The 22372-nt window shown below is 35.1% G+C and overlaps 1 protein-coding gene across 3 annotated transcripts; it reads left to right on the top strand.

Annotated features, from left to right (window-relative positions):
- The first annotated feature begins 7 nt into the window (after positions 1 to 7).
- LOC139513791 (cation-dependent mannose-6-phosphate receptor-like) lies at positions 8 to 15997 on the top strand. Of its 3 annotated transcripts, XR_011662512.1 has the most exons (8): positions 8 to 211; positions 5767 to 5866; positions 7350 to 7486; positions 8309 to 8399; positions 9094 to 9176; positions 9942 to 10068; positions 10842 to 12089; positions 12641 to 12826. XR_011662512.1 is itself a non-coding variant. In XM_071302599.1 (7 exons), the coding sequence occupies exons 2-7, from the start codon at positions 5825 to 5827 to the stop codon at positions 10899 to 10901; spliced, it is 540 nt and encodes a 179-aa protein (XP_071158700.1). In that variant the 5' UTR covers positions 8 to 969; positions 5767 to 5824; the 3' UTR covers positions 10902 to 15997. The 3 variants fall into 3 exon arrangements, 2 of the variants coding, with proteins under 2 accessions (XP_071158700.1, XP_071158699.1); XM_071302599.1 differs by having other exon boundaries at positions 8 to 969; positions 10842 to 15997; XM_071302598.1 differs by having other exon boundaries at positions 18 to 211; positions 10842 to 15997.
- Positions 15998 to 22372: the final 6375 nt, after the last annotated feature.

Here is a 22372-nt window from a genome sequence, read left to right as displayed (position 1 = left end):
GTCACGTGAACCTTTTCCGGAAGTAAATAAGCACATGACCCACGATGGAAGCTGTTATCAACTTGTTTGTTTGTATTGTAGCTTTCATATCAGTTTTAACTGATGTGATAAGTGCAGAATCATGTACACAAATCAACAGCTGTTCATGTCGAACAGAGTCTTCTAACTTTGTGTTCAATTTAAGGCCATTGTCTAACCCAAGCAATCCGAGGTAACTTAGAACAGTTCAAATACTGAAAATTATAGCTACTCTGTCTGAATGAGTCTGTCATGGACTTTCATTTTCTACTTGTGTTTTATGAGGAGAGTGTATACATTTGATTACCCTTATTTTTTCAGCATTGATATCCAATCAAAAAAAACAAAAGCAAATACTTGATAATCACTGGCAAATCGTCCCACAACTAATTGGCCCACTTTCTCACCAACTGGACCCACTTAAAAAAAATCGCTGAAACTGGTTAACCAAATCGCCCAAACTCCTTTACCAAATCACCCCACTTGTGAGGGGGGGGAGGGGGTCTCGTCCTGATTTCCCAGTTTTAATATCAGAAAATCCCGAAATCCCGGACATATTTTGTTAAAAATCCTGATCCTGATAAATTTGTTCCCAAATTTTAAAGTTTAAAGTTTCAATGCTTACGATTTAAACGTCTCGTGTATGATTGATGTTCAAAGTCTTTCAGCGTAACCAATCTGAAAATGTATTATCAATATTAGGGTGACGTCAAGCTGCATATGAGCATTTTTGTTCTCATAAATCTTCAGTAGCCAGTCAGAAAATTGGCCTAATTCCAGTTCAAGTCAATACAAGAACCTGTATGACAAGGCGAGCAATGGAATCATTTTGTAACAAAGAGAAATTGTTGAATATATTGAGTCACCATTCGAAAAACCACTGAACCAAGTTACAGACATAAACAGAACTACAAATGTCACTTGAAAGATTTATACTTCTGCTTCTGCCAGGTAATGGCCACAATAAACAGACTGATTATACTGCCATGGTTTGGTTTGGTTATAAAGTAGACGAAACACTGCTTTACATTATAAAACTTTAAAAAATATCAGATTTTAAGACACTTGTTAGGATAAATGAATATGCTTAGGGCTGTATGCAATTACACAACTGATCACCAACAAGAAGCTGATCGACCGACCTTGGGAAAATCAATAATAATGAATAATGGGTCAATTTTCTAGTAGTGATTGACAGGTATGAATTACATGTACTCTTATCTGGATCTACTCTGATAAAAGTGCCATTTCATTAGATGCGATTCTGATTGAAGTATAATGAAAATGGCACTTTTATCTGTCCAAGGTACAGTTTTGTCAATCCCGTTATATTTCAACATTAAAATCCTGATTTCCTGTGGCTTAAAACGTGGCTTTCCCGTATCCTGATGTTTTTCTATCCCGAATTCCTGATCGATCTTTAAACAAGGCAATCCCGATTTCCCGTTGCTAAAATGCTAAAATCAGCCGATCCCAGCGTCCCGAAAATGGTCTCCCCCCCCCCCCCCCCTACTTGTGAAATGGGTTAAATCCTGTTAGTATTACTCCTGCCAACTCGCCCCACTTAATGAGAAACAGTAATATCTAGATTCATATATAATTTTCATGTCTGACAACTCGCCACACTTAAATTAAAACTAATCTACACAGATCACTTTGATTTGTCTTTGAACTTGCTGGTTTTCAGGTTGTCCCCATGTAATCTTCTTACTTGGTGATAAGTAGTCAGTTTACTAAGTCAGGGCATTGTGAATTGCAGAAATTATAAAATTAGCTAAAACAAGGTTATGTGTCTTATTGTTTTAATTTTGATAAAAATTGAAACTATATAGATTTTCAGGTAAATATATTTTTTTATGCAGTTAAGCTGCATTATGCGAGCACCCTAGATTTGTGTTCTACCCAATAAATGCTGAAATACAAATGTACTTGCCATTGTTATTATCTAGCCTGCTACTATGTTAAATATAACTAATTGAACACTTTTTTAATACTTTTTATTCTGGATAACAAAAAATATAACCAGAAAAACCTTAAATGATCGTTGAATCACCCAAAAGTTTTGAAGTTACACATAGGAAGTAGTGCTCATTAGGAATCCTTGTGTAGTTTATCATGACCTGTGCTTTTGGCTAAGATGTCAGAGAACATTTGTATAAAATATTTAATAGCCGAAAATCTCTTAAGACAAGTAGTTTAGATTTCCCAAATGGCAAAAGTCGTAGGAATATTGTTTGTCATCAATACGTAGTACAACTACGTCAGTAGTCTTTTATACTTATAAAAGTTCAACTTTTCATGCTGTTGGCAGCAATTTCAAATTAGAAGACGAAATTATGATCTTTTCAATTTGGAGGCAGGGTGCAAATTAGCAGTGATCCGAGGTCCGCGACCATCCACTTTTGCAAGCGGAATTTCGACTTGGTTTCTAGCTACGCTCGATGGAGTCACCTTCCACTTGAAAGAAAATAAGAAATAACTTTGCAAACCTTTTCACCAAAGTCTCTAAATAAACGATTTATAAACTTATTTTCATTATTATTATTCATGACAGCGATATTCATTTTGTTCAACCGCTAGCTTTATACAGAAAATCACCGACAATTAATGTGTAAATTCCAGTAAAATCGTATCTGATTGACAAAACAACGATGTAAACAAAATAACAATGGCTGCAGTGGAGACAAAAATTTTCAATATCAGATCGGATTCAGGAAGCAGATAAGGGTACATGTAATTCCGGGTTTTGGCAATCAACTACAAAAAAAAAAGTATATAACAAATCAGATGAAATATAGAGGGAGTCCCTTGGGTCACCCCACCCCCTCCTGTTTGAGAATTTGAAAACCGTTGAGATACCCACCCCTTAACCATATATATTCATGTATGGGACAATATAACAATTCAAATGAAATATAGGGGAGTCCCTGGGGTCACCGTACACCCTCCTGTTTGAGAACTTGGAAATGGTCAAGATCCTCACCCCTAAACCATATATACTCATGTATGGGATAATATAACAAATCAAATGAAATATAGGGGAAGTCCCTGTGGTCACCCCACCCCTCCTGTTTGAGAACTTGGAAACGGTCGAGGTCCCCACACCGTAACAATTGATATTCATGTATGGGCCAATATATCTAATTAAATGAAATATAGGGGGAGTCCCTGGGGTCACCCTACCCCCTCCTGTTTGAGAACTTGAAAACCGATGAGATCCCCACCCCTAAACCATATATATTCATGTATGGGACAATATAACAAATCAAATGAAATGTGGGGGAAGTCCCTATGGTCACCCTACCCCTTCCTGTTTGAGAACTTGAAAACCGTAGAGATCCCCACCCCTAGACCATATATATGTATATATTCATGTATAGGACAAAATAACAAATCATTTACATTTACTATGGGCAGGGCAGTAAGACCTCACCTTTGATCCCTGTAGTAGTGAACATTTGTCTGAATCGTGTCTCATAACTTTTGTACTATAGAACACAAACTCAGTTTTCTTTCCAGGGAAACCAGTCCTTTCACACTATTACATGTTCGCACTAAGTCAACTTGTACTACTAGCAGTCAACTAAAACCAACGTTAACTACCAAGTAGAGCAACTGCAATCATTGCGAACTTGTACCACTTCAGACTCGCATAAAAAAAATATACATTGATATATGCATTGCTTTTGAAACCTTGATAACATATAAATTATTTGCCTTAATAATTAATTCATTAGATAAACATAAATGTACTATATATGAATGTTTAATGTTGAAGCACCACAGTTTTCATAATTACGTTTGCCATGGTTTTTGGTTAACTGTCTTTAGCGCTTACAGCGCTTTGATTAAACTTGAATATTAAAGAGATGCATGTTTTGAATTTACTATTTGTCTGTTTGAATCACTTTGTTCATTTAAATATTTATTTTGCCTGTGGTTTTGTGCAAAATTTCACCATCTAATGTCAGATTGTGTATAAACATTTGCAATTTTTTTTTATCCTTTTGGTAGAAAAAAGGTTTTATGCTTTTTTTTTAACCCGAAATCTCCTTATATTTTTGTCATACTGCAGAAATTTTGACATATTTGGAATAAGATATACATTTGTACTTATAGGTTTTGCAAAAAAAAAAAATTAAATTATTTATTGAATAGCATTATTTATATTTAGTATTTTCTTAAATTGCAATAATTAATCTCACATTTTTGTCCATTGTTTAACAGACACATTTAAAAAAACACACACAAACTTCTGATTTTTCAGTATTCCAAAGATAGTATAGTGTAAACTTTGCACTTTCTTCTAAATTGTTGTAACTCAAAATCTATACTTCAATTGTTTAGGCCAAAAAGGGAATAAACCTGTAGCACTCATGTTTAAGAAATAATTCCTTCATGTCATGCTCTATGCTAATTTTAACATGAGTAGGCATTATATTTTACACCTCGCTAATGCTCAGTGTAAAATATCGACAAATATAATGCATGTTAAAATTTGCATAGAGCATGACATGAAGGAATTATTTCTATTCGAATAGGACAAATACATTATTTTTATAGGTCAAAGCGGACAAAATTACCTTAAAAGCATTTGGCTGTCGTTTGCTCCTTGTGGAGTCAGTACATTACATTTTCATATTTAATAAGTTTAAAAACTAAAATCAGGGAAAATATGCCTACCCGTGTTAAAATTCGCATAGAGCATAACAAGGAAGAATTATTTAGATTCTAATAGAACAAATACAGTATTTTTATAGGTCGAAGCGGAAGAAAATACCTTAAAATGTTTTGCTGTTGTCGTTTGCTCCCAGTGGAGTCAGTACATTTCATTTTCATATTTAATAAGTTTAAAAACTAAAAGCAGGGAAAATATTCCTACCTGTGTTAAAATTAGCATAGAGCATAACATGAAGGATAGGTGGAAGCGGAAGAAAATACCTTAACATATTTTGCTGTTGTCGTTTGCTCCTTGTGGAGTCAGTACATTACATTTTCATATTTTATAAGTTTAAAAACTAAAATCAGGGAAAATATGCCTACCCGTGTTAAAATTCGCATACTTAAAGAGCATAACAAGGAGGAATTAATTAGATTCTAATAGGACAAATACAGTATTTTTATAGGTCGAAGCAGAAGAAAATACCTTAAAATGTTTTGCAGCGAGTGTTGTCGTTTGCTCCCCGTCGAATCAGTACATTTCATTTTCATATTTAATAAGTTTAAAAACTAAAAGCAGGGTAAAAGTTTATGTAAGCTGCTAAAATATATATATTTTATTAGATTAACTATGAAAATATGGAGAATTTAAACAGTAAAATTGTGCACATGAGTCAAAAATATTTTGTGCTAATAAGAATACAGCTTTGTTTGCATTTGCATAATAAGGACTTCATATTAGAATTTACTTTAGTAATTATAATTAAAATGGACCCTTAAAACTCCTATCCTCATTCTGTCATTCATTTAAGAAAGAATGTTTTTAGCATAACACAGTGTTCAATAATGTGGCTCAACAGATATTAGTTGTCCCATTTTGATGTAGGACATGTACAGACAGTAGTTACTAGATATTTAACTATAGGGACTTGATTTAGTGTTTTTTTGTCTTTGATAGTTAACTTTTGCCAATAATATCAAAGTATATAAAGAATAAGCTTTAAGATTAAGAATAGTTCGTGTATTTAATATTAGTAAGTGTAGAGGTTATATGCTTATACTTTCAACTATCATATGTTGATTTTACAGTTTGGTAGCCACAGATTCAAAAGGTGGTTATAAATATATATATAACCCATGTGATCCCATGACTGTATGCAATACTGGAGGAGGAGAAACAGATATAGCAGTAAGACATTTACAGTCTAAGTTAACATTATACTAAGCATGTTCAAAAGGCATTGTCCTTTACAGTCTACTAGTATACTTATTTTTAGGGGCCAGCTGAAGGACACCTACGGGTGCGGGAATTCTCGCTACATTGAAGACCCATTGGTGGCCTTCGGCTGTTGTCTGCTCTATGGTCGGGTTGTTGTCGCTTTGACGCATTCCCCATTTCCTTTCTCAATTTTATAAGTTAACATTTTACTAAGCATGTTCAAAAGGCATTGTCATTTACAGTCTAAGTTAACATTTTACTAAGCATGTTCAAAAGGCATTGTCCTTTCACTACACCTATTGCATACACAAATGTTTTATCAAATGGCATTTGAATTGATGTCTACAAATAGATCAACGGGTAAAACATTTTCTCCAAATTCTTAACTGATTTGTCCTTTTGGTGACCTGTTGATTATTTTTGTTTAACCAACGTGTAGTTTGTTTGGTCTCAGTTATTCATTGGTCAAATTTGGATTTTGAATTAAAGTTTTCTTGCTTTCCTCTGAATTTTCGTATCATAAAATGGAGACCTTGCCTGATGATGTCGCATAAAAAGGACACATCTTTTTTGCAGATCAAAAGTAAAGAAGGATTGAATTTGGCTGCATATTGTTTACAAATAATTAGAGAAACAGATTCAAACACCAAATCTTGGGTGATACAATAATTATCCACTCTCGACAGTTAAATATTTAAAAGTTAACTCTCTCGAGTGGATAAATATTGTATTACACTGGATGCAGTAGTAGAATCTATAGTAAACTCATTGCCTCTGTGGAAGATAGATAGATAGATTTATTTGATCAAATATCAACATAAAACATTACAAAAGTAGTATAAAATAATTGCAGACATGTAAACATACTAAAATCATAAAATCTTAAAACAATTGCCGATACCTAATCAGGGCTGCCCATGAAAGCCATTCACGATTTTGGTAGGCTTCATGCATGTACTTTAAATTATGCTAACATTAAGAATTTATGATGATAATGACTAGAATATGAAAGGCAATCAATGAAATGAAAATTTGCTATTGAAATTGTTGCTTAACGTTCCACCTCTCAGTCCTGACCTAATTTTGAAAAGATATCATGTTAAAAGTTTATGGTACGCTCAGAAGTTTTGGTTGTGTTTTTCTCAGACAAAGTTCATTGACTTTACTTGTTAAAGATTTGCTCTTTTGATTGCAAATTTTGCATTTTCTTTTAAATTATATACAGGCAAGATCTATCTCTGTGTCAATTTAGAATGGTGTTCTCAACAATAAAATGTTCACAGTTAATTCTGTTTTTCATAACAGATGTCTATTGCAAGGATTGGTATACTGAAAACTGCATTCTCCTAATGTCATGTTAACATTTATGTATTGTTGATACATGTGTATCCTCTGAGTATGAGAACAGGTACTGAATAGGTGAGGCATTATTAGTTATTTTTTACCTGTTCAGGTATGCCAACAAAACAATGCAGCAACTCCAGCAAAATACTGTGCAGGGAAAGAGACTGGTTCTATATTCCAAGGTGACCTTAAAGCTGGAAGTTTGAGCATGAAATTTGAATGTATTGCAAGTGACCAAACTAAAAGGTAATATTAGGCAATTAGGTTAGAATTGTAAAATTTCTACTGTATTTAAATACATATTTGATATTGGAAAATTTGATGAATTTAAATGACTTTTGTTCTGCAATTAATACGTTAAATTCATAATTCTTTCTGATGTTTTTATTTGCATGTGCAAAAATATTGACAGAATAGTTTTGAAAAAAATAAAGATTATTTATAATTCTGATGGGGTGTTAAACAAGGTCAAATAGCTTATCATATGATTATAATTTCTATCTGACACATACAAAAATTTGAAAAGTACAATTTTTATTTAGACTTCAATAACAATTGACCTTTCAAGGTTTGAAAATTATACATGTGATGATGTTGTAACAAATGCAAAACAATTTTGATTCATTTAATAGAAATGTATGTGATTTAAAATAGAAATAAATTGCATATATATTTACCGTAGGTGCATCCTGGGGAGCCGACTCCCCCCCCCCCCCTTTCGTGGGAAAAATTTGGTTGATTATATAGGGAATCACAGAAGCATGACTGAAGCAGCCCCCCCCCCCCCCCCTTTTAGGTCAGTCAGCGGGCCCCCCTTATGAAAAGTTCTGGATCCACCACTGATTACAATGTTGTATGTATAATACATGTATGAAAAAGTCTAAAACACTCCATATTATCCTGGCATTATTATTTACCTCTTTAAGAAGATGTGATATAGTAAGGTCAAAGGTTTTATTTTAGGTTATTGTGATATGGTAACAAAAATCTTATAGTTTACAATTATTTAAAATTTCAACTCTTGACCAAGATTTCATTTGTAATTTTATTTGTTCAAATATTTTTCAGGACTACAATAATACAAGTTGTATGTGGAAAAAGAAATGAATTAGAATTTGTCAAAGATGATAGCCCAAAGACAGGAAAAATAGGGATATATGTATGTGTTTAACAGAAAGTCTGTCTATCTAACTTTTGATTCCTTTGTCCAGTTAAAAACTAACTTTGTTACGTCTTTGTACATTGAGTATTTCCTGAATGATGCTCAATTAACTTAGAAATTATTTATATTACTAATTATGTAATGTTTGTTGGTGCAATCCTGTCTTCTTGTTTCATCAGATATATATTCACATTATTTTTTTCAAAATGCTTACAAAGCCATAAATTTGCAATTTTTTTAATGAAAAGTGTGCAAAAAAAAATAAAAAATACCCCTAACACTTCGGTTTTGTACATTTCATGAACAGAAGATTGTACAATGTAGTCAATACAAACTTATAACCCCATCAAAGTATCATACTTTACATGAATTTTAAGAAAATCAACCAAAAACTGACAAAAAAGACTCATTGTAGCAGAGTTATCTCCCTTTCAAATCTTAATTTCCATAGGATATTAAAAATGCTGATTTTGAGTTTTCCTCAAGTTAAATTTTATGGGACTTTTTTCAGTGTATATTTTGGACTAAATGTTATAGAGTTTGAGGGTCAAACTTTGTTTGACTAGACTAAAGTGAATCATAGGAAACAAATGACAGACACAGCAACTGTTTTAAAAATCATATAAACTAGTGCTTCCATTTTATCAGTGTAATGAATGACTGATACAGTACATGAACTAATATGTTTCAGGTCCTTAAACTAACAACACAGTATGCTTGTATTAAAGGAGGAGAAATTGGAGGTTTATCAACTGGTTCGGTTTTACTACTGATGTAAGTATCTATAAACTAATAATATATTTATAGAATGATAATATTGCTTGTTGGAAGCAGACTTCTGTATTCCATTTGGTTTATTTCTGTAGCACAAGAAAATAAATTGTGGAAAAGACAGTGTGGTAATTTGTGACACATTACAAACAAAAGTGAATGAGCAGTGCTTATTCATATCAAAACCAAAGTAATCAGCACCTAACTGTAACATTTGAACAGTCGAAGCACTTGTTTAAGCAGATTGTTTTGCCTTGTGTTTTTTCATGTGCTTAAATTAAAAATATGATGCATTGCACTGAGGACAAAAAGACAACCTATGAAGAAAAACAAAATCAAAACAGTGTTTTTACACTACACATAGACTACAAAAAATATTCAATGTTTTCAAAAAATTCTATAATAACTGTTGAAAGTAAATGAAATAAAATATGTGATGCCACCTCTAATATAAATAAATGATTTTACATGTGTTTTAAAAAGCAAGGGATTTTGAATGTAAGTAGTGTGTCTAATTTGAATTAAGAAATCATTTTTAGGTGACTTAAATAATACATATTGATAGAAATTGTTTCTATTGTTAGACAAGATTGTTAACATCAAAATTTTTCATATAATATAGAAAAAAACTGTTCCTGCTTTGATGATGATCAAAATTATGATTGTTTCAAGTTATGAGTTGTTTGAATATATCACGAACTGAAATTGAACATTATTTATTATTGAGTTCTCTTTCTGATATAAATATTCTGTACATTTTTTTTCCAGATTTTTCATAGTATTGATAATTTATCTAGTAGGAGGTGTACTATTTATGAAATTTATGAGAGGTGCCAGTGGAGTAGAAATGGTACCCAACTTAGAACTATGGAAAGGATTACCTTCATTGATAAAGGTAAGGAGAAAACATTATTTTTATACCCCATTTATTATGCCCCATTTATGGGCATTATGTTTTCTTCTCTGTGCGTCTGTTCGTCTGTCCCGTTTCTTGTTAAAGTTTTTGGTCGAGGTAGTTTTTAATGAAGTTGTAGTCCAATCAACTTGAAACTTAGTACACATGTTCCCTATGATTTGATCTTTCTAATTTTAATGCCAAATTAGAGATTTACCCCATTTTCACGGTCCACTGAACATAGAAAATGATAGTGCGGATGAGGCATCCGTGTACTGGGGACACATTCTTGTTAGCACTGCATGAATATTTAGAAGGAGTTGTTTGGATCATAAAATCAATTTATCATATCTCAGTGAATTACATAATAAATTATAAAGTCATGTATAGAATAGCCTTTAAAGTTAATTTAAAGTAGGTTTTACTGTAAGTTGCATAAGCTATGAAGCTGAAATGTTGACTTAAATTACACTCAAACTTGTGAATAATGATATTTCTCGGCAAGCCTCGCCCTTTAAAACTATTAAATGTTAAAAGTTAAATGTCTTGAGTGGAAAAATATTGTAACACACTTGCTGCAGTGGTGAAACTATATGTCTCTCTTCTTAAAAACCAGATGCAGATCCAGGATTTTGAAGGGGATGGGGATCCAAAATAGGTAACAATTGGAGTGGGACATGTAAAAAATCTATAAAATATCCATTATAAGTTGTAGCTCCATGAAAGGGACCTTGAAGTAAATTATCTGAAATTGGCTTTTATTTTATTTACAGGATGGATTTGTGTTTGTGAGCAAAGGATGTAAAGCAAATACAACATACTCACAGATCTGAAGATCGATAGCAGCTCTACTATGGATAATGGTTCAGTTGATCATAAGATCTGGTGGTGGATAGCAACTGTACTATGTTTCAGTTAACAAGATCTGGGGGTGGATGAATGGATTCCACTAAACATGTAGATCTGATACATATCAGCTGACATTATGATCTGTGACAGTTACATCCAATTGTACTGAGTGTGTAGGCAGAGGTAATACCTTTGGTTAGCTTGCTTGCTAGCTGAACCGTGAAGTCATTATTAGGTAAGGTATACTACCGTCCTTTCGAAGTCGCCTAGCCCTAGACAAATAGATTTGTTATCTGTCGGACTAATCTACTCTTAAAGGAAGGTAGTTTACCAAACCTAATAATGACTTCACGGTTCAGCTAGCAAGCAAGCTAACCAAAGATATTACCTTTGCCTACACATTCAATGCAATCAGCTGTAATCAAAGACTTCTTATTTATTTCATCTGTTTATTTAAAAAACATTTTTTAGATTTTACATGAGTCTTTCTCTAGATTTTACATGTTTTCCAGCCATAAATTTCTTAAATTCTTCCTTCAGGTTGATCTTAACTGAAGAAGAAAATAATTTTGAAATTAATTCGTTAGGTAAAGGAAAGAATGTTCTCACTGTTTTGTATTACTCAGGTTTGTTGTATGAAAACATTTATAATGTGAGTTTTGGGGGAAATGTAGATATTAACTTGATATGTTTAACTATAAATGATATAAATGATACATTCCAGTGTTTATAAAAGTTTTTGTATAAATGTGTGTTTGATAATGAATATGAAGTGAACAAGAGTTGGTCATGTTGTAGAGATGTATATGTCTATTTAGTGAGTACTACTTTATTGAATTTTTAGATATAGATGGTTTAGCTGTAATTATTGTTCAGAGATCTGGTAAATTATTACAAACTTTCCATATGATTAGTGGATTAATCAGTGATGGAACAGTGTAAAATTGTTGTGTTATATTTTAGATGTAATTTTCTTTCAAGTCATTGTGAGCTGTTGCCATCATTTTGTGTTGACTAATACCATTGATAAATTTTTAGCAACATTTTCATCTATTCTTTATTTCTTCCCATACTATTTGAAAATTTTAACAATATGGCAAAAATAATACATGGAATACTATAGATAAACTAATCATTTTACATCTTCTCCACTGAATAAACACTGACATATTGTAAAATATACTTGAAGAAAACTCTTTTATTTTATTGTAAATTATGTGTGGTAGACAGCAGTTATTATGACCAGTAGATTCTGAATTAATCTCTTCTTCTCTGAAATTGCTTGGCTTCAGTTGGAATTAACTTGATAGGAATTTTGGAAGAGAGTTCCTTCATTATATTTCATAATTTGTTCTGATTTTGTTAAAAGTATGATTATTACAGGCAGTACTTGCTTCTGTTTTTCAAGTCTTCTCTTCTCTTAAGCTACTGTATAGCGGGTTATTTCCCTAGTGTAAAATTTTGCGATTTTCATTGAATAAGGTATACAAACTATTTTGTTTATGTTGGCAGATTTAAAACTTTGATCAATGCCTACCTTTGCATGTGCAGCTTTACATTACCGGAATTTATTTTGGCGATTTTGTTTAATTCGCGAAAATTTGCAACCCTAATAATAACCCGCTATACAGTCATATACAGAAATTAAGAAGACCTGAAGCAAAGACCTAGCATAAATATAATCCTTGTATGCATGATTCAATGATGTTCTTCAATAGCATAGAAGATTTAGTGCCAAGTAGTGTACCTCAATAACTCAGATATAAAGTTGATTTGGTGATAAGTATGTCAGTTGAACCTATATTCTTTAGTAATTTAACTATTTTGTTGCATATTTGTTTGAACATATATTTCAATTACACTATGTTTATTTATTAATTGCATGTATGAAAAGTATGATATGATAATATATGTAAATTTTGTTTCACTACAAAAGTCTGTAATTTTTTAAGTTATAGTTTATGTGTCTGTGTCATTGTTGAAGGTAGGACTTAAATATATTTATTTTCAGGCCATATCGTTAACGTTTAGAATTGCTAATATTTTTATACGACCACAAACAATTTTTGGGATTGTATAATGGTATGATGTCGTCGTCTGCGTCGTCATCGTCCGAAGACACATTGGTTTCCGGATAATAACTTTAGTTAAAGTGAATAGATCTTCATGAAATTTTTCAAAAGGTTCAATACCACATAAGGAAGGTTGGGATTGATTTTGGGAACGAAGGTCCCAACCAATTAGGAATTAGGGGCCCAAAACAAGCATTTTTCTAGTTTCAGCATAATAATTTGTGTAGAAGTATTTCAATTCCTCTGAAGTTATACCGCAATGTTTAAAACCACAAGTAGAAGGTTTGGAATCATTAAAGGGGTATTGGGCCAAAGTTTAGGAATTACAGGCCAAAAAGGGGTCAAAACAAGCATTTTTCTAGTTTCAAGACAATAACTTGTGTGTAATTGTATGGAGCTCTCTGAAATTGTACCACAACAAAGGGGAGGCTGGGATTAAGTTTTGGGTTAATTGCCCAAAATATGTAGGAATTAGGGGCCAAAAAAGGGCCAAAAAGAAACATGTTTCTAGTTTCCAAACAATCATGATAATAACTTGTGTTTAAGTGTATGGATCTCTCTGAAATTGTACTACAAGGTTTAATACTACAAAAGAAAGCATGGGATTAAGTTTAAGGGTTATTGCTCCAAGGGGGTTTCAAAAAGTTGGGGGGGGGGGGGGGGGGGGGGGGGGTTGGGGGGTTATTTTTTGTTTACCATTTTATGAAGGGCTTCCTTTTTTTTCAAAATTTTTCAAATTTCGAGTTTTGAAAAGTTTCAAGAAATCTCCAATTGCACAGGATGCATGTATTGTGCAATAGATTTGTTAGATCTTTGACCACATTAATTTTGTAACAAAAACCTATATTATGTCAAAAATTTGATCACAATCCAAATTCAGACAGAATCAAGCTTGAATATTGTGACCAAATTTGCCCCAACTGTTCAGGGTTCAACCACTGGGGTCGTATAAAGCTGCGCCCTACGGAGCACCTGGTTAAGTCTTATTTTGGCTTTCAGTTCTGTTACACATTTTTAGCTCATGTGGCACAAAAAGATGTGAACCAGAGTGGTTGTCATTTCTTTGCATTTTTTCAACTTTTAACTATTGTAAATTCAGAAATTTTTGTGAGATTTTTATTATTGTGAAAAATGTGACACAATTGTAAACGCAATAATTTAAACTCCCATTTTGAAATATTTTATATGAACTTAACTGGATTTTTCTCAAAATCATAAAATTAAAATCGCATTAAGTCTAAAATGACAAAACCACAATAATAAATGTATACAATAATTTCTGAATTTACAGTATCTAAACTGAAACAAATAGGGCAAACATCTCCCTGTGAAATTACAAGGTCAATTGACAACATCTCCCCTTAATATATGATCATTAAATTCATAGTTTTTGCACGTTTGCATAAGAGATAAGAGAGTCTCATTAAGTTTTTTTTAGCTTACCTAGCCTAAAAGGCCAAGTGAGCTTTCTCATCACTTGGTGTCCGTTGTTGTCGTCGTTAACTTTTACAAAAATCTTCTCCTCTGAAACTACTGGGCCAAATTTAACCAAAACTTGGCCACAATCATCATTGAGGTATCTTGTTTAAAAACTGTGTCAGATGACCTGGCCAACCAACCAAGATGGCCACCATGGCTAAAAATAGAACAAAGGGGTAAAATGTAGTTTTTGGCCTATAACTCTGAAACCGAAGAATTTAGAGCAAATCTGACATGGGTTAATTTGTTTTTTAAGTCAACATCTATCTGCCCTGAAATTCTCAGACAAATTAGACAACGGGTTGTTGGGTTGCTGCCCCTGAATTGGCAATTTTAAGGAAATTTTACTGTTTTTGGTTATTATCTTCAATATTATTATAGATAGATAGATAGATATAAACTGTAAACAGCAATAATGTTCAGCAAAGTAAGATCTACAAATAAGCCAACATTACCAAAATGATCAGTTGACCCCTCAAGGAGTTATGCCCTTTACAGTCAATTTTTAACAATTTTCATAAATTTTGTAAATTTTTGTAAATTTTAACATTTTTTTTTCCTCTGTAACAAATGGGTCAAGTTCATTATAGATAGCTATAATTGTAAGCAGCAAGAATGTTCAGTAAAGTAAGATCTACAAACACATCACCATCACCAAAACACAATTTTGTCTTTAATCCATCTGTGTCTTTTATTTATTATGCACATAGACCAAGGTGAGCGACACAGGCTCTTTAGAGCCTCTAGTTTATATACCAGTAGCATAGATCAAAGAGCAAATGACCCCTAAAGGCTAGATCTATATTTTATAAATTATCTCAATATGTCTTCTTGCATATTCAGAAAATTCCTGACAGATTGAAGTATGAAAGATTTTTCAAGATAAAATGTCTGCACCTGTCTACTACTTTGCATCTGTCATGGTAGCTCTTAGTCTTTTTCAAAGATCTTCTCTGACACAACGGAACAGTTTAACTAACTTTGTGATTATTGATTTTTGGGGTATCGATTGATTTATTATTTTATTTTGGTCAGTCCATAAACTTGGCAGCCGAAACTCAAAATAGAACAGGCTAAAATGCATTTGTTCTCTGACTTCTGAAAAAAAATTTGTAAAAAGAGAAATCTGAGAAGAACAAAACTGCTTACGGCCAAGATCTACTTACTCCCTATTTCCATCCAAATTTCATCAGATGACTCATTTTTGAATTTATTGTCACTAAATATACAAATTTCTTACTTTTTTGTTGTTATTTGAAAACTGAGGGAGATGAGTTGAAAGTCTATCAATATTTATTTTTTTGAGATGTTGAAGAAAAGCCTTCAATAAATATTTGTATGACTCCTGTTGTTATTTGGTGTTTATATGTATACAATTAGTGTGCTAAATCTACCTTTTCTTTTGTTTTGTTGTTGTTGATAATTTTTTTTTTTTATTGGATATGTATATGCTGTACAAATTTACTACTGTACTAAACTGAACTCTGAATTAAAAGTTATCTTTACTTTTTTTATAAAAAGGAAATAAACAACAACTTTTGTTCTTTTATTGTGCCACTAGGAGAAGGAAAGTAGTACATCTGTCTATCTGTAACACATTGTAGGTATAGTAGAGGTTGCCCTATTGTAGTTCACAGATGTACTTCATTTTGATTTTATGTCATTCCATCAGTTGTTTCCCCTATTGGAGCTCCCAGGGGCACTCCTTTTGGATTTTATGTCATTCCATCAGTTTCTTTCCCCTTTTGGAGCTCCCAGGGCACTCCTTTTGGATTTTATGTCATTCCATCAGTTGTTTCCCCTATTGGAGCTCCCAGACACACTCCTTTTGGATTTTATGTCATTCCATCAGTTTCTTTCCCCTTTTGGAGCTCCCAGGGGCACTCCTTTTGGATTTTATGTCATTCCATCTGTTGTTTCCCCTATTGGAGCTCCCAGGCACACTCCTTTTGGATTTTATGTCATTCCATCAGTTGTTTCCCCTATTGGAGCTCCCAGGGGCACTCCTTTTGGATTTTATGTCATTTCCTCAGTTTCTTTTCCCTATTGGATCTCACAGGGGTACTCCTCTTAGATTTTATGTCATTCCACCAGTTTCTTCTCCTTACTGGAGCTCCCAAGTAGAGGGTACGTTATAATTGCCTATGTACATTTGCTACTTATAACTAGGGACTGAACTGTGCCTATTATTGCTAATACTGTTTTATGTTTCATTACAGATGACCGTGGTCATTGTTCTACATTAAAGACTTGTATGAATAAATAGACATTGTTCTTATTTATGACCACGGCCAGTAATTACTGAAGACCTGTGAGGTACAACACTTATACGACAATGCCTGCAGTACAGTGTCCAATACCTGGATGTGAATATGTCACTGACGATCTTGATGCAACAATCGTAGCTGTACTCATCACTGTTCATAGTACAACACAGTCACGGGACCAGTCACAGCAGCGAAAGTAGAAAAAGTGAAAAGACCGGTTATATCAACAGCTGGAACTAGTGAGGAATGGGCATATTTTGAATCACGGTGGTCTGATTATGTTGAAGCAACAAAAATTGCCGGTCGTGAAAAGGTAGTTCAGCTTCTAGAATGCTGCGATGAGCAGCTACGCAAGGACTTGACACGATCAGCAGGGGGTAGTCTAACGAACAAACCTGTACAAGAAGTGTTAGCCGCAATCAAGAAACTTGCTGTTCGTGAAGAAAATACGATGGTGGCCAGAGTCACACTTCATAATATGCGCCAAGACCGTGACGAACCAGTGCGTAGCTTTTGTGGACGTTTGCGAGGACAAGCCGGTGTTTGCAAATTCTTCATACAGTGCCCTACTTGTAACACAGATGTGAACTATACAGACACCATTATTCGGGACGTTCTTGTACGACGTATTTCCGATCCAGAAATCCAACTAGATCTCCTCGGTGACAAAAACCAAGACATGACCCTTGAAGAAGTCACTCAATTCGTTGAAGCAAAAGATTCAGGGAAACGTTCTGCATCTAGATTACTCGATTCTCAAACAGTTCAAGCAGCTAGCAGCTCTTATAAAAAGGCAAAACAGACAGCCGTGAGGGACAAAAATGAAGTTTGTACATATTGTGGTAAAAAGGGACACGGCAAAAGTGCACCAGCTCGTCTCCGTAAATCAGATTGCCCTGCATATGGCCATAATTGTGGATACTGCAACCGTGAACACCACTTTGAAAAGGTTTGTAAGAGCAAGGAAAAATAAAAAAACTGGTACAGCTACTCATAATACAGACGATTGTGAAGGTGCTGTTTTTGATTCACTGTGCAGCATATCCAGCGATTCACATAAAATAAATGGCAGAACGCTAGCCATAGACCACCATCTTTATGATAATCTGTCAGATACCTGGATCAGCAAGGCATCGCAATCACAACCTTTCGTCAACCTTGTTTTAAGGATATTACCGGAAGATTATGAAGCATCTAGTTTCAATATGACAAAAAGAACAAATACTGTTGCAATCTCTGCCATGGCGGATTCAGGATGCCAGAGCTGCCTTGCCGGTATCAAGGTCGTCCATCGACTAGGAATAAATCAGACTGAATTAATCCCCGTCAATATGAAAATGCATGCTGCAAACAACAAAGGTATCACGATTCTTGGTGCAACCATACTCCGCATTTCAGGCAAAGATGATCAAGGCAGACATGTCGAAACGAGACAAATGACATATGTTACTGACAACTCTGATAAGCTATTTATCAGCAGAGAAGCTTGCATTGCTCTTCGAATGATCTCTGACAGTTTTCCAACAATTGGTGAAATTGATTATACGCAACAAACTCCCGGGACAGAGAATTCTCATAACAGTACAAACAATATCGGAAGTGTTAACAGCCTAGATACCACCTGTATCTGTCCTCAACGGAAGCTTCCGCCTCCAATGCCAAGGAACTTACCTTATCCAGCAACTGCAGATAACCTAGAAAAAATAAAACAATTTCTTATGGACTATTATAAATCTAGTACCTCCAATACATGTGATCACCAGCCATTGCCACTGATGGATGGACCACCAATGCGATTGATGGTGGATCCCGAAGCTGAATCTGTGACTCATCACACTCCAGTTCCAGTACCAATCCACTGGAAAGAGGAAGTCAAAGCTGGTCCTGATCAAGACGTCCGACTTGGCGTATTGGAACCTATTCCAGTTGGGGAACCTGTCACATGGTGCCATAGAATGGTCGTTTGTGCCAAGAAATGATTTTCAACCCCTTAATGTGCATGCAACACGTGAAACACACCATACGCCTTCACCTTTTCACCAGGTTAGATCGGTACCGAATGGAAAGAGGAAAACCGTTTTTGACGCCTGGAACGGCTATCATAGTGTGCCAATTCCTGAAGAGGATCGCCATCTGACTACCTTCATTACACCCTGGGGCAGATATCGTTACAAGACGGCTCCACAAGGTTATATAGCTTCAGGCGACGCCTATACAAGACGGTATGATGAAATTGTTGCCGACATTCCAAACAAAACCAAATGTGTCGATGACGTCCTCCTTTGGGCTGATTCAATTGAGGAAAGCTTTTTTCAAGCTGTACAATGGCTCGATATTTGTGGTCGTCATGGCATCACTCTTAATCCTGAGAAGTTCATATTCGGTCAAGATATTGTAGAATTCGCTGGATTTGAAGTCACGTCCAACACTGTCCGTCCTTGCATGAAATACCTGAAAGCAATTCTAGATTTTCCAACACCTAGAAATATCACCGATGTACGATCATGGTTTGGTATCGTAAATCAAGTGTCCTACGCCTTCAGCATGGCTGATAAGATGCTTCCCTTCAGGCAATTATTGAAATCAGGAACACCATTTTTCTGGGATGAACACATCAACAAACTGTTCGAGGAATCGAAAGCTGCTATCATAAGCGAAATAGAAGAGGGCGTTAGTATCTTTGATAAAAGTAAACCGACATGTCTTGCTACAGATTGGTCAAAAACTGGTATCGGCTTCTGGCTATTTCAGAATCATTGTTCCTGCAAAGGAAGTGAATCATTCTGTTGTAACACAGGATGGCGAATAACGCTTGTCGGGAGTAGATTTACACATCCAGCTGAATCCCGTTAAGGCGAAGCACTAGCCGTTGTCGACGCTTTCGACAAAGCGAGGTATTTTGTACTGGGATGCGACGATCTTATTATAGAGTAAATACAATCTAACTCTCTTTCATCTTGTAACAGTATTAAAACATTTGATTTTTCTACTCTTTACAGTTTACACCTGCATACGGGATATATATCTCCCAATTGATACGATATTCCCGTGCTTGCATTTCCTATCATGATTTTCTTGATAGAGGGTTACTGCTCACAAGGAAGCTATTAAACCAAGAGTTCCAAATGGTGAAGTTGAAATCATCCCTTCGTAAATTTTACGGACGCCATCACGAGTTGGTTGACCGTTATGGAATAACCGTTTCACAAATGATATCGGATATGTTCCTTACGTCGTAACTACAATCCCCTTCCCTTTCATGAATGTGACCTACCGAATTAGACTATTTACCGGATTTGTAATCACATAAGCAACACGACGGGTGCCACATGTGGAGCAGGATCTGCTTACCTTTCCGGAGCACCTGAGATCACCCCTAGTTTTTGGTGGGGTTCGTGTTGTTATTCTTTAGTTTTCTATGTTGTGTCATGTGTACTATTGTTTTTCTGTTTGTCTTTTTTCATTATTAGCCATGGCGTTGTCAGTTTGTTTTAGATTTATGAGTTTGACTGTCCCTTTGGTATCTTTCGTCTCTCTTATATTATAGTTGTTGACCATAAACCACTCTGAAAATATTCGGTGACAGATCTTTAAAAGACATCTCGAATTCACGCCTTCGAAATTTGAAAGAGAAAACACTCAGATATCGTTTCCGGATGATTCATGTACCAGGCGTCAAACATCATGCTGCTGACGGTGTGTCACGTCACCCAACTGGGGACCCTGAAAAACTTATTCTCTCAGATGACATAGCAGCCATCAGGAATAGTACAATGTCGTTGCCACCCGCCACATCTTTTCTATCAGACATACATCATATAGATTTAAAATCGGATGCTACTGAAATAGATAACAGTGTCTTCATATCAGCCGTATCCTCGCTTGATTCGCTAGCAGTCAAATTCGTTACTTGGGACAGACTTCGTACCGCTACAGCAAGTGACGACAATATGAATGAACTTATCAACTTAATCGAGTCTGGTACACCTGAGTTTCGACATGAATTTCCTCCACAACTACGGGAATTCTTCCAATTCCGTGAACACCTTTACACTATTGATGGTGTTATAATATACAAGGACAGAATCATCATTCCTTCTAGTCTCCGAGATGAAGTGTTGTCTGCTTTACACGCAGCACACCAAGGAGTAACAACAATGATTTCTAGAGCAGAGTCATCGATTTTTTGGCCAGGTATTACCCCTGCTATTTCAGCACAAAGAGACGGATGTAACCATTGTAATCGGATAACACCTTCTAACCCGAGTGCCCCACCTACACCTCTGATGTCACCAGACTACCCATTTCAATGCGTTTGTTCTGACTTTTTTCAATACAAAGGGATTTGTTACCTTGTCATAGTTGACCGATATTCAAACTTGCCAATTGTTGAAAGATCATCGAACGGAGCAGCCGGACTCATAACCTGTCTTCGACGCACATTTGTCACTTTAGGAATTCCCGACGAACTAGCATCTGACGGTGGTCCTGAATTTATCTCTACTGCTACAAGACAGTTTCTTCGTGACTGGGTGTACACCATCGCCTACCGTCAGTGTCTTTTCATCATAGCAATTGCAGGGCGGAAGTTGGAGTAAAAACCGTTAAACGCATGATTGCTGATAACACTGGTTCTAAAGGTGATCTCGACACGGATGCCTTCCAACGGGCCATGCTTCAGTACAGAAATACACCTGACAGACACAAAACTTTCCCCTGCAATGTGCGTCTTTGGTCATCCAATCAGAGATTTCACTCCGATTCCACCAGGAAGATATTCTCCTCACAATACTTGGAGGGAAACATTAGATGCCCGTGAAAAGCTTTAAGAAACCGCCACATCAAACAGGGCGAACGCTTATCAGAACATACAAAAAGACTACCTCAACTTGCAACTGGCGATTGTGTGCGTATTCAGATTCACAAGATTTGCCTAGCGAGCAAAAACTTCACATTCTGGAAACACCCAAGACAGGACTTTCTTCATCCAAAAGTCCTAGAGTTGATAACACACATCCTGAGCGCGTCGTTTGGAATTTACAGAAACGCCACTTGAGAAACAAGGAACACAGCCGACCACCAACACTCCTCCGTTGATTATTACTCCGACAGAACTTACTACACAACGTAAATCTAGTCGTGCTAGTAGACCACCTGCCTGGCATTCAGATTATACTATGGATTAACAATCATGACATTGACATTTTGAATTTTCGTTTCGCATTTCAACTAACAGAGATTAGTGTGAATATCATCTTTGTCATATTACAGTGTACAAGTATTTGCCACTTTTAATGGAACATTACAGGAACCAAAAACTTAAGGGGAGATAGAGGGTTATAATTGCCTATGTACATTTGCTACTTATAACTAGGGACTGAACTGTGCCTATTATTGCTAATACTGTTTTATGTTTTATTACAGATGACCGTGGTCATTGTTCTACATTAAAGACTTGTATGAATAAATAGACATTGTTCTTAATTACCAAGCACACTCCTTTTCGATATTATGTCATTCCATCAGTTTCTTTCACCTATTGGATCTCCCAGGGGCACCCCTTTTGGATTTTATGTCATTCCATCAGTTTCTTTCCCCTATTGGATCTCACAGGGCACTCCATTTGGATTGTATTGT

The sequence above is a fragment of the Mytilus edulis genome, chromosome 2, assembly GCF_963676685.1.
Source record: "Mytilus edulis chromosome 2, xbMytEdul2.2, whole genome shotgun sequence".
Lineage (NCBI taxonomy): Eukaryota > Metazoa > Mollusca > Bivalvia > Mytilida > Mytilidae > Mytilus > Mytilus edulis.
The sequence above is the reverse complement of the archived record's forward strand: the minus strand, read 5'-3'. Positions and strand labels throughout refer to the sequence as shown.